The 12,828-nt window shown below is 38.9% G+C and overlaps 1 protein-coding gene across 11 annotated transcripts in view; it reads right to left on the bottom strand.

Annotated features, from left to right (window-relative positions):
* Positions 1 to 12,828, bottom strand: part of NR2C1 (nuclear receptor subfamily 2 group C member 1) — a 114,490-nt gene that overhangs the window by 56,867 nt on the left and 44,795 nt on the right. For all 11 annotated transcript variants that reach the window (XM_073327520.2, XM_073327519.2, XM_073327516.2 and 8 more), the window contains one exon: positions 3,626 to 3,733. In XM_073327520.2, the coding sequence (XP_073183621.1) occupies positions 3,626 to 3,733 (108 nt within the window). The remainder of the gene's footprint in view (positions 1 to 3,625; positions 3,734 to 12,828) is intronic.

The following is a 12,828-nucleotide window of genomic DNA, read 5'->3' as shown; positions in this document are numbered from 1 at the left end:
TAGTACAGCCTCACTGACTTGCCCTTAGCTAAACTGCATAGTTTATCATCTTCTGACAAACTTGGTAATACCCTTTCTTCATTTTATATATATAAATACAAATTTTACACTTTTAAACATCCCCATTTTTCACTCTCCACAAGGCTATGTGATGCTGGGGGACATCCACCTGTGCCATGTAATATTGAGCAGAGTGCACAGGAGTAGAGAAGAACAACATGGGCTCCCTGATCTATAGCCTTGTACATGAAGGCTATGCATAGACACAGCTAGCTAAATACAGCTTGACTGTAAACCTTTAAAACTTTAGATACAGTAAAATACCACTGAATTCTAAAGAAAAAGCTAATTCAACAACCCACTAAATTCAAAACACTAATTTGCAAATCTGGGCAGGATTAACGTTGTTTTTCAAATATGTATATCATGTTAATTTAAGAGATTGAGTGTATTTGAATATTTACCTACCTTACCTTCATAGTTTATTTCCATACTTTTAATAGGTGCAAGTGTGTCTGGTGGCGTAAGGGGTGTGGTAGGTAATGGGGAAGTTTTCATTTTGTTATCAAAATCTGCAATGTTCCTCAATTCTTACACAGTAATAAACAACTTAAAATTTACAAAAGCTGCCTTAATATTGCTAGGATTTTATTATTGTTGTAAAATATACTACAGCATTATTTCTGCAGTGCGCAAAAGTGTGGCAGGCACTTTACACTACTAAGTACATTTATTAGTATCCTATAAAAGCATCATCATAAAGAATTACAGTTGACAAATAAACGAACAGAAGTGCATTTTATGATGCATGTTTGCTTTTTTCCTCTATTTTTGTTACCAACTTGCTAACTCACAAATTACTTTTTATTGTGAATATGGCCCCAATTCTTCAATAGGGCTCCCAGACAGATCTCACTGCATGATCAGTACTTTAATAGAGTTCTACCATATCTTACTTTAATGTCTACACAAGAACACTAAGTCTACAAAAAAGCTCCCCTCCGCAAACCCTACTCCTTGAAATGAAAAATGCATTATACAAAAGGACAATTTTAATAATGAAAAGTGCCATTCCCACAACTTATTCTATGTGGGATCCTTGCAACTGCATAGAACTCGAGTGAAATCAATGAGGCTCTGCTTCAGTGCAGGGGACCATCCTGGCAGAACAATATGCAGTATCATGACCTGAACATCTAGTAACCAGAATAAAGCCTTAACACACTAGTCCTCTAATGTTAATTTGTTAGAGTTCAATAACAACATATTTCTTAATTATTTGAAACTGAACTTTGCCATTGTATTTATTTGATTAAATATAGAAATTATTCATTGTTTTATGTTTAAAATATACGTTTTCTCATGTAATGTTTAATTTACACATCTCTGGTATTCCAGGCTAAATTTCTCTTGGCTGCTTTTTATATCCTCAAGCTGCTTTTTAACAATATTTTCTCTTTGGAGACCTTGGATTCCATTTGGACAGTAATTTAACCTATCTGTGAAACTGCCCTATGAAAAAACTAGCGACATACATAAGTCATTCAATGTGCCTGTTTTAGGAAATAATGTGTTCAAATGTAAAGGATTATTTCAATACAATTTATTTTATTTTGACATAATATTTACAGAGCTGGTTGGGAACCACAGGAAATTCTGACAATTAAAAAAAAAATTTCTGAAGTTTCTCACAAAATGAAAATTTTGAAATATTTCAGTTTGGGACAATCAAAACATTTCATTTCCATAGTGTTTCCAGGGTGTAAAAACATTATTTAGATTTTTATATTGTATTAAATTATTTCATATAAAATATATATAATATAAAAGTAAAACCAAAACAAATCAAACCGAAAAAGTCAAAACAAAACATTTGAACTTTTGCCTGTTGATTTTATCAAAATTTGACACTTTCCTGCAGAACATGACAATTTCAACAAAACTTCATTTCTCAATGGAAAAAAACTACTTTCAACCAGCTCCAATTATTTATTACTGATTATTGTTTATACTGCTGTAATGCCTAGAGACTCCAGTGTGCTAGGTACTTTACAAACATATAGCAGAGACAGTCCTTGCTCCAAAGAGTTTACAGTCTAATTAGAGATAAGATGCAACAAGTGAGAGTGACAAACCAGAGAAAGGAAGCGGTGACGGAGACAGAAAAAGAACATCACCCAGCTACACTAGATAGCTACTATATAATTTGAAGGTTCCAGAAAATACTTAACTTTTTTAAACACAACCCTTCTCTCCCCCCGCCAACCCCGGCAAGCCCCCAACATGACACGCAACCAAGCTTCTACGGGCTGACTGATTTATTGGAGGCATAAGTCATTCCTACAAAGTGTGGCTCTCCGGTCCTCTCTAGTTAAGGCTACGTTTTACTCATGGGTATTTTTAGTAAACATCAAAGACAGGTCACGGGCAGTAAACAAAACTTCACAGCCCATGACCTGTCCATGACTTTTACTATACACCCCTGACTAAAACTTGGGGGGAGGGGAGGGGTGGCTCGGGGGGCACCACAGGTGCTGGGAGGGACACAGCTGGGGTGAGCGCCATGGGTGCTCGGGGAGGGGAGGGGGGGTGGGCTGATGAGGCTGGGGCAGGCTCCCTACCTGGCTCCTGAGCAACACGTGCAGCCTCTGCTCTGCCCCAAGCCCCGGTTCTGCAGCTCCCATTGGCTGGGAACCGCAGCCAGTGGAAGCTGCGGGGGTGGTGCCTGCCAGCAGAGGCAGCACGTGCAACTAGGAGCTGAGGGAGGGGAGCCTCCCACTCAGGTAAGCACCGCCCCTCACCCCAATCCCTAGCCCTGAAGGCCCCCGCCAAAACTCCTGCTGCTGGGGTGGGGGGAGACTGCCCCAGCAGCAGCCGGTGAGCGTGGCCTGCTAACCCTGAATGGAGCCTCAATTCTGGCGGGGGGGGGGACCATGTCATATGGACACACTATCAGGTATTCTACTGGGGTGGGGGATTTTTCTCAGTGTAACCAACAAAAAAATTCCCTACCAATATGCTTTAACAAGTGGGCCAACAACACATTTTCATGGTGTACTGATAATATAAAGAAAAATATATTTCTTGCTATGATCTACAAGTATTTTCCAAAGATACACCACAAAGCCTTTCAAACGTATATGCTGAATTACCAAATGTAAAAATAACTCAGCCTTTTAACAGTGTTACTACATTATGCCTTGTAACAGCCTGAACCACCTCTTTGGTGTTCAACAGGTAAACTCTTGGAGTAGAAACTGGGTATCTTTTTTTCTTTTTTTTAAAACACAGAATAGACCTCGTAGCCAGCTTTGACTCCAACCATATCATTTCAGTTACTGGCTGAAGGAGACTATGAGTGACACACAAGGCACTGTGTAAGCTTGATTTGATTGATTGTGTAAGCTTCTTATGCAGGTCTTCATCTCAGAAAGCAAGAAACAATGTGAAGCCCCATCCCTATTGTCCTACAGCTCCACTAGACAAAGGAGGAGTCTCTGCCTCCAAGGTAAAATTTTCACATTTTAGAAAAGATTATTAAGCGTTCATAAAAGGAAGGGTGCACAAAAACAGGCAGAGTAAAGTAGTTCACAGATTCTTTCAAAATATTTTAGTTTAAACATACTTGTATGCGTTGTGGTAAAGAGAGACCTGAATCCGCTGGGACAATTTGTATTCTTTGTGCTGTCCCATCCATTAGTGTTTGAGTAACAGTTCCTTGGGAATGCGCAATCTAGAAACAAACAAATAAATAATTGGAATGACAGCTATGTGAAAATACTGCTGTACCACATTAATTAAGGTTTGACCAGCTTCAGATGTGTCAGCAAAATATTATTCAAAGTGAGACACTGGTACTGTATTGGGAATGTAGCAGCATGAAACCTAATTTTACTAGCTAGCTTTTGTACATTAGAAAGCTCTACTGGTTCCACGCTTTTAAAGCCGTTTCACAATTTTGGATCCAAAGGTCAGAAATATATTTATGGCAAAACATGACTGGGGGAAATTAATTGTTGATCAACAAATACAGAATACACTTTAATCAAGCTGCTTATTTTCCTGTTTGCTCCAGCTTGTATCTGCAAGAATGGACAGATATAAATGAATCATAGTCATCTAGCACTTCTGCCATTTCCACATTTTCTGTTACTGTTTTCTCCCCCTCATTAAGTAACGGGCCTACCCTGTCCTTGGTCTTCCTCTTGCTTCTAATATATTTATAGAATGTTTTCTTGTTACCATTTATGTCTCTAGCTAGTTTAATCTTGTTTTGTGCCTTGGCCTTTCTAATTTTGTCCCTCCATACTTGTGTTATTTGTTTATATTCATCTAGACCATCCCTGACATAGAATAATATTTAGTCCTGCCGTGAGTGCAGGGGACTGGACTAGATGACCTCTCAAAGTCCCCTCCAGTCCTACGATTCTATGATTTTATAGTAGGGACATGCTTTGGCATGGAAGCACCTTTAAATTAAGGGCTCAGTAGAACTGATGGAAGCACTTATGTGCAGAAGCACAGTGTTAGTCCATTTCTGTTCAGCTGTCAGCTAAAGCAGTGAAAAGAAGAAACAACAAGAAAGAACAAAAGAGAAGGATATTGAGAGACACCACAAGAAGAGAAAAGAGAGAGGGGAAAAAAATAATGGTATTTTACCTTTCTCCATCTTAATTTTGATATCCTACTTCATGTGTGCACTCTATATCATGTTGGTCTCCAGATTTGCTGTTTCTTTACTTCCAAAATTCAAGAAGTTAAGAAATGGAAACTCAGCTCCTCCCCTCAAAATTTTAAATCGCCTGCCTCTGCTCAAAAGTAGTAGAGAAAGAGAAGATGCATCCCTTCTCCAATACCATTTTCCTCAACTGCTTCCCAGAAATAAAAAAATCAAAGCCACCTCGCACATCTCCTTGGGGCCAACTGTTCTCTACTCAGCTGTTATAATCCTGAGCTTTCCCCTGACAAATTCTACCAGTCATTTACTCGTTTTAGTATAAAAATCTGCAGCACATTAAATTTAAAATTTGGAGGCAATGCAAAATTATTTGAATTTAAAGTAAAAAACAAACAAACATAATACTAACTAGACCGGTGAAAGTTCCACATACGTTAGGTCAAGTATAACGTACACAACATAGAGCTTTGACTATTTCTAGTACTTTTGATGGTTTAATCAATTATTTGGCACAATTCAATTACGATGAGGGCTGTCAAGCGATTAAAAAAATTAATCATGATTAATCGTGCTCTTAAACAATAATAGAATACCATTTATTTAAATACTTGTGGATGTTTTCTACATTTTCAAATATATTGATTTCAATTACAATACAGAATACAATGTGTACAGTGTTCACTTTATATTTATTTTTTATTACAAATATTTTCACAGTAAAAAACAAAAGAAATAGTATTTTTCAATTCATCTAATACAGGTACTGTAGTGAAATCTCTTTATCATGAAAGTCGAACTTACAAATGTAGAACTACATGAAAAAAATCTACAAAAAAACTGCATTCAAAAGTAAAACAATGTAAAACTTTAGAGCCTACAAGTCCACTCACTCCTACTTCAGCCAATCGCTCAGACAAACAAGTTTGGTTACAATTTGCCGGAGATATTGCCCGCTTCTTGTTTACAATGTCACCTGAAAGTGAGAACAGGAGTTTGCATGGCACTGTTGTAGCCGGCATCACAAGATATTTATATGCCACATGTGCTAAAGATTCGTATGTCCCTTCATGCTTCAGCCACCATTCCACAGGACATGTGTCCATGCTGATGATGGGTTTTGCTCAATAACGATCCAAAGCAGAGCGGACCGACATATGTTCATTTTCATCATCTGAGTCAGATGCAACCAGCAGTTGATTTTCTTTTTTTTGGTGGTTTGGGTTCTGTAATTTCCTCATCAGAGTGTTGCTCTTTTAAAACTTCTGAAAGCATGCTCCACACCCCGTCCTGATCAGATTTTGGAAGGCACTTCAGATTCTTAAACCTTAGGTTGAGTGTGCTGTAGCTAATTTTAGAAATCTCACATTGGTACCTTCTTTGCGTTTTGTCAAATCTGCTGTGAAAGTGTTTTTTAAAATGAACATGTGCTGAGTCATCATCTGAGACTGCTATAACATGAAATATATGACAGAATCCAGTTAAAACAGAACAAGAGACATACAATTCTCCCCCAAGGAGTTCAGTCACAAATTTAATTAACACAGTATTTTTTTAAATGAGCATCATCAGCATGGAAGCATGTCTTCTGAAATGGTGGCCGAAGCATGAAGGGGCATATGAATGCTTAGCACATCTGGCACATAAATACCTTGCAACGCTGACTACAAAAGTGCCATGTGAACGCCTGTTCTCACTTTTAGGTGCCATTGTAAATAAGAAGCAGGCAGCAGTATCTTCCATAAATGTAAACAAACTTGTTAGTCTTAGCGATTGGCTGAACAAGAAGTAGGGCTAAGTGGACTTGCAGGCTCTAAAGTTTTACATTGTTTTGTTTTTGAGTGCAGTTATGTAACAAAAAAAAATCTACATTTGTAAATTACACTTTCACAATAAAGAGATAGCACTACAGTACTTGTATGAGGTGAAATGAAAAATACTATTTCTTTTATCATTTTTACAGTGTAAATATTTGTAATCAATTTGTGAGCACTGTATACTTTGTATTCTGTGTTTGTAATAGAAATCAATGTATTTGAAAATGTAGAAAAACATCCAAAAATATTTAATAAATTTCAATTGGTATTCTATTGTTTAACAGTGCGATTAATTGTAATTAATTTTTTGAGTTAATGGCATGAGTTAACTGCGACTAATCGACAGCCCTAATTATGATCCATTTGAGCTATTAAAATATAAATCCTACTGCAAACTACATTGTTGCATATATATATAGCTCTCAATAAAGAATCAGGACTGCAACAAGTTGCCCCTCTAGAAATCTATCTATAATTAAATCTACCAAGCCAATCTGAGCCAGAAATAATTATTTATAATCCTAGAATTTAAGAATTTTAGTCACAATTTAGATCATTTGTTCCAGCAAAATAATAACTAACATTGATTAAGTATGACTATTATCTGTTGCAAAAAGACATCTACTTATCTATGTATTCTCAAAGACAGGACACTATGATGCAGAGAGGCATAAAAAAAAAGCCTCTCATCAGCAACAACAGTGAGATGGTGTCTCATCCACTGAGAATAAATGGAAGTCTTTTTTGGCTGTCTCAGAATACATAAAGAAATAATAGACTTCTGAATGCCCTGCTAAGGCCAGTGGCATCACTGCTGTCAATGAGCAACGGACTAGAACAGGCGTCTCCAAACTACGGCCTGCGGGCCGCACCCAGCCCGGGGCTTCCATTTGTCCGGCCCTCCAATCAACAGGGGAGAGGCGGCAAACAGCTAAGTAGGCATGCGAGCAGGCAGGGGGAGGGGCCACCGGCAGCAGCTCACAGGAGGCGGCCGCATAGCTGAGCTGTGCGCAGGGATGAGTGCCTCGGGGAGCCAACTTAGGGGAGAGTCGTTGCTGCAGCCGAGCAGGAGAAGCAAACAGGCAGGCATAGATACCCATCAGCACAAAGCAGACAGGCTGCAGCTGAGTAGGCATGCCAAGCAGGCAGGGGGCTGCCGACAGCAGCTCGCGGGGGAAGGGGTAGCTCAGCTGAGCTGTGCGCGCCCCCCGGAACCAGTGTCCCACACAAAAGGGGAGCCAACTTAGTGGAGAGTTGCTGCTGCACCCGAGCAAGTACAAGGAGAAGCAAACAGGTAGGCTGCAGATGAGTGAAGTGACCTTGATGTGAAATGCAGAAGGAATACGGATCTTCCAAAACCCATTTGAATGCGATCTCGAAAAACTGACACCTGAATTGACCTGCAATCGAATGACGTGTTGAAGGACAAATATAAGGAAGGAAATCTGGTAGTTCTATAAATGCCTGCCAAGTGATCAATATGCTCATGTAAAAAACTTTGTCTGTGGATTAATGTCAGTGTTTGGCACTACTTATGTGTGTGAAAAAACATTTTCTATGACGAAATATGTGAAATCCAACTACAGATCGACCTTGTCTGATGAACATTTACAATCAATTTTGATGATAGGGAACACTAACTTTGAACCACAACTAAATGGAATTTTGTCAGAAAAACATCAGTACCATACTTCTCACTAATTCTAAAATATTTCTTTATTTTTAATATGTGTATTTGTAGGATACAAATGTGTGAGTTTTTAGAAATAAAAAAATAATGTGAAATGATTTTTAATGTATTGACAAATATTTTGTGTGATTTCACAGTACCTACATCAATTAACTTTTATACCTGATTTAGAATTTAATGCAACACTGACACAGAGTAGAGTAGTGTCATTTTTTTAATGATTTTGCATATATTTTGCATGTATTTAATTTCTTTCATAGTTGCTTCAGCCTGCAAAGCCCCTTCAAAAATCTAATATGGCTCTCATCTCATAAAGTTTGGAGACCCCTGGACTAGAAAATCTCACCACACAGTTCCCCTTTGGATTTGGTCACTGTTCAATTTCTTAGAATATGAATGTAGACTTTTTTTTTTAAATGCGCATTAGTGTGCTTCAAATCATGTATCCAATAACTTTGACCGTGCACATCACTGAAAATACAGTAAAATAGCAAATTTTTAAAGTGTATCTTCTCATTTTTATGCCCAAGTATCATCATCAAAACAGAATTCACAGCGTAAAATTTCCTCAAGATCCTCAAACAGATGTATGCACTTTATTTGAAACAAGGACTTCTAAGACTGGAGGAGTAAATCTCCGTAACTGAAAACTCCAACATTACTGTCATCAGTAAAGGAATTGTATACCCTGCCTTCATGCAGTGGAGCCACTGCGAACTCTAGTGACCCTAGCTATGAGTGGTTTTCTAAGTGAAGGTCAGAAATCATTAAGTTTGGCAAAAAATTAAAAGGGAGAAAAGATAGGATGGAAGATAAAATACACCTTTATTCAAAGGCAATAACAGTTTTAAAAATAAATTATAGCTCAAAACAAGTGCTGGATTCCACTGGCAATTTTCTCTTCCCAGAAGTATAAAAGTTCCTAAAACTAGCCCTAAAGAATTGCAAGCTGGCAGACCTAAACCTGTCACCGCTGTACAGCTGAATACCCCCGTCCTGTCGTTCAGGTAAGGGTAATTTTGGGGAAGATACATGCCATATTCAGGTGAGAGAGAAGACACATTTTTCACAAGTTGTTTCAGAAAAAAACAAAGAAAAAATCCAGCAACAATGGCTATTTGAATCTGCTCAGAGGTCTGTACTAGAGAAAGTAGACCTGGTAGATCTGAATTGGAGGACAGTTTACAGGTTAAGTAGCCAAAGGTGACTTATAAATTTATCACATTATTCTGCAGTTTATAATATAAATAAAATGCATTACATGGCTCATGTAACTGTACAGCACACATAGTTTATAAACACATACACACTTTTACTTCTTGGAGAAGAAAATCTAACTAAAATACTGTAGAACAAAAAACTATTTTTTAAATCAAGAAATTATGAATTAAGGTTACCAAACAACCAGAGGCAACACATGGGGGAGCATGCAGGGTCACATGTCCCCCAAGATTTGCTGCTTAGCTTCCACTGAGCATGCTCAGTAACACTGCTGAAGCTGGCTGCCCTTACTCTGCTCCCCGCCCCCACTATCAGCAGGCAAGGGTCATCTCTGCAAACAACCTTGCCACACATCACCATTAATCTATATAACATACACATGCAACTATGGTAGGTATTTCAACTACTTTTAAAAATTTTGAAATTCTAAACAATGAAACATAACATGGTATTCATGTCAACTCTCTGTCCTTTCCGAGGAATAGAGAAGGTCATTAGTTGCCTAATTCAGATCAAGCTGGTTACTTGGTTTTATTTAACGTTCTGCACATCAAGGAGGTTAGTAATTACAGTGCTATATCTCATCTCTGTAGTGAGGATGGTCAGGGTAGATTGGACTTTTTAGTTTACAGTGGAATAGAGGAAGTTTGTGTCTCTAGAGTTTCCAAGTTCCTTAAACTTGAACTATTTACTTAAAGAGACAAGGTGAGTGAGGTAACATCTTTCATTGAACCGACTTCTGTTGGTGAGAGAGAGAGAGGCTTTCGAGCTACACAGAACTCTTCTTCAGGTCTGAGAAAGGTACTAAGAGTGTCACAGCTAAATACAAGAACACACAGATAGTTTAGCAGAAGTAGTTAGTACAAATTCTAAGGGACCAATCAAGCTGTGTATAGCTTGAAAGCTTGTCTCTCTCACCAACAGAAGTTGGTCCAATAAAAGATATCACCTCACCTGCCTTGTCTCTCTAATATCCTAAAACTAACATGACCACAACACCGCTGCATACAACTATTTGTCTTAAGGAATTTACAATCTTTGTTGATTTCCAAACTCTTCATACTGGAATTATTTTGATTATACAGTTTACAAATTCTGTTGTTTGTCTGCAGAGCTTGTAAACTCCATAAAACTGATCAATGGGTCTATAAACTCTGCCAAGAGCTCTTGGATGTTCATATTTCTATAGTTAATAGCAATGCCCAAGATTTGAACTCGTCTAATAAAAATGTCTCTATTCACTAGATTTCTCCTAGGATTACTGAATATATAAAAAATTAAGTTTCTAAACCAACTCATTTTTGCAATACTGCATTACAAAAAAAATCAGACTTTACAAAAGTAAAACCCCTTTACAGCCTCTAATAAATTAAACACTTTCTCTAATTTCAGGCTTCCCAAAATACTTTTTTGGCTAAAGATTATAATGAAGAAATTTCAAGCAGAAATGAGAGGATTCATTATTGATATTATAATAGAGTACAAATACATAATATTTTAGACTTATATAATAATTGCAAAGAAAAGACCCCTTTAAGGCAAAATTTTCTGAAATATCCTCCAAATGACCTGTACTGGTGGTAATTTACAGGCAGATGATGCTTTCCTGATACCTTGTATAGATGTTTCTTACTCTAGACTTTTCTTTTTAGTGTTCTGTGGTCCTTCTTCATATGTGTTCTCTTATACTGGCAATGATGGTTCCTAAACTGTAGCTACAGAATTACTTATTTATTCCAGGACTGAATTACAGTTGTTTATTTAAAGCTCTCAAAGATACACTTTACAGAAGATGAAACTGCTAATTATTGACATGCAGCAGTATGACTTTAAACCTTTGAAAGAAACTTGATATTGTTCATGGATACATTAACAAAAACATTCAATACTATTTGTCACAGTGTAACCAGTGTATTTGTTAAATATCAAGTTTTACATATTTGTGGTGGATACCTATTTGCTTACACAGATGTTAACTGGAACTGGAATCTGGCAGCAAATGAGGAAATGGATAAACTACTATGTAATTACTTTACAGCTCCACAAATTATGAGAGACAGTTATTACAAGTTCTTGACTGGCAGAAATGCCTGACCATGCTTTGGGAATAAGAACTACCCCATTCCTGGTAGGAAGTGGATAGTGTCGGGCAAAAGATTTATGAGACGGTGTACTCTATGTAATGCTTCATATAGGTAATCTTAAATAGTAACTCAGAATTTTTTTAAAAATAAAAAACTTTCTTTTGCTTCTAATCTGCATATATTTAAGAGGTTTTGCAAAATACATCATTGCAATCTATTCCAAAGATCATGCTCTTAACAGGTTTCTCATTTCTAAAATGGTCTATGAACAATAATTAAGTTCAGGGGTGGACAAACTTTTTGGCCTGAGTGCCACATTGGGGTTTCAAAACTGTATGGAGAGCCGGGTAGGGAAGGCTGTGCCCCCCAAACAGCCTGGCCCCTGCCCCCTCCCACTTTCCGCCCCCTGACTGCCCCCCTCAGAACTCCTGACCCATCCACCCCCCCCCCCCCGAGTTCTTTGTTCCCTGACCGCCCCCTAACGGGAGCCCCGCCCCTAACTGCCCCCCGGGACCCCCCCCCGATCCAACTCCCCCTGCTCCCTGTCCCCTGACTGCCCCGAGCCCTGACAGGCGCGGGACACCCATGCCTATCCAACCCCCACTATTCCCCGTTCCCTGACCGGCCCCCCCTGAACCTCCACCCCATCCAACCACCCCCTGCTCCCTTACCATGCCGCTCAGAGCAGCAGGACTGACAGCCGCGCTGCTTGGTTGGAGCCAGCCACACCACCATGCTGCTCAGCAGGTGCTCACAGCCCCGCCGCCCAGAGCGCTGGCGGCATGGCGAGCTGAGGCTGCAGGGGAGGGGGTACTGCAGAGGAGGGGCCAGGGGCTAGCCTCCAAGGCCGGGAGCTCAAGGACTGGGCAGGACGGTCCCATGGGCCACAGTTTGCCCACCTCCGATCTAGTTACTATCTAGTTTCTACCCTAACTGCTATTAGTGACTCCGATATCTTAATGAATCAGGTCTGTGAATATCCTCAGTTTTCTTAAAAGGTAGGGAAAAAAGGTCTCTGTGCACCTATACCCCAAACTGGATTTTGCTTATGAATTCAGTGAAAATTAATGTTCAGGTGAATTACAAGTGCTATTAGAAATACTGACTCAACTTCTAAGCAGCTTCAAATATGGTTTCCAAGGGCAAGTCACAAGCTTGCATCCAGCATGAGTATAACCAGAGAGAAGAATAGCTGCATCCTGTAGGTAAACTATAGATGAAAAAGGCTGCTACCTGAAAACCCAAGAACAACATTGGACTCAACATAATTCCCAAATTCCAAACTATATTGGCAAAGGTGAATGCACACAAAAATAGAATCTGCACTCGGCACGCAGTTCA

The sequence above is a fragment of the Lepidochelys kempii genome, chromosome 1, assembly GCF_965140285.1.
Source record: "Lepidochelys kempii isolate rLepKem1 chromosome 1, rLepKem1.hap1, whole genome shotgun sequence".
Lineage (NCBI taxonomy): Eukaryota > Metazoa > Chordata > Testudines > Cheloniidae > Lepidochelys > Lepidochelys kempii.
Note: the sequence above shows the minus strand (reverse complement) of the source record. Positions and strands in the feature narration are given on the sequence as shown.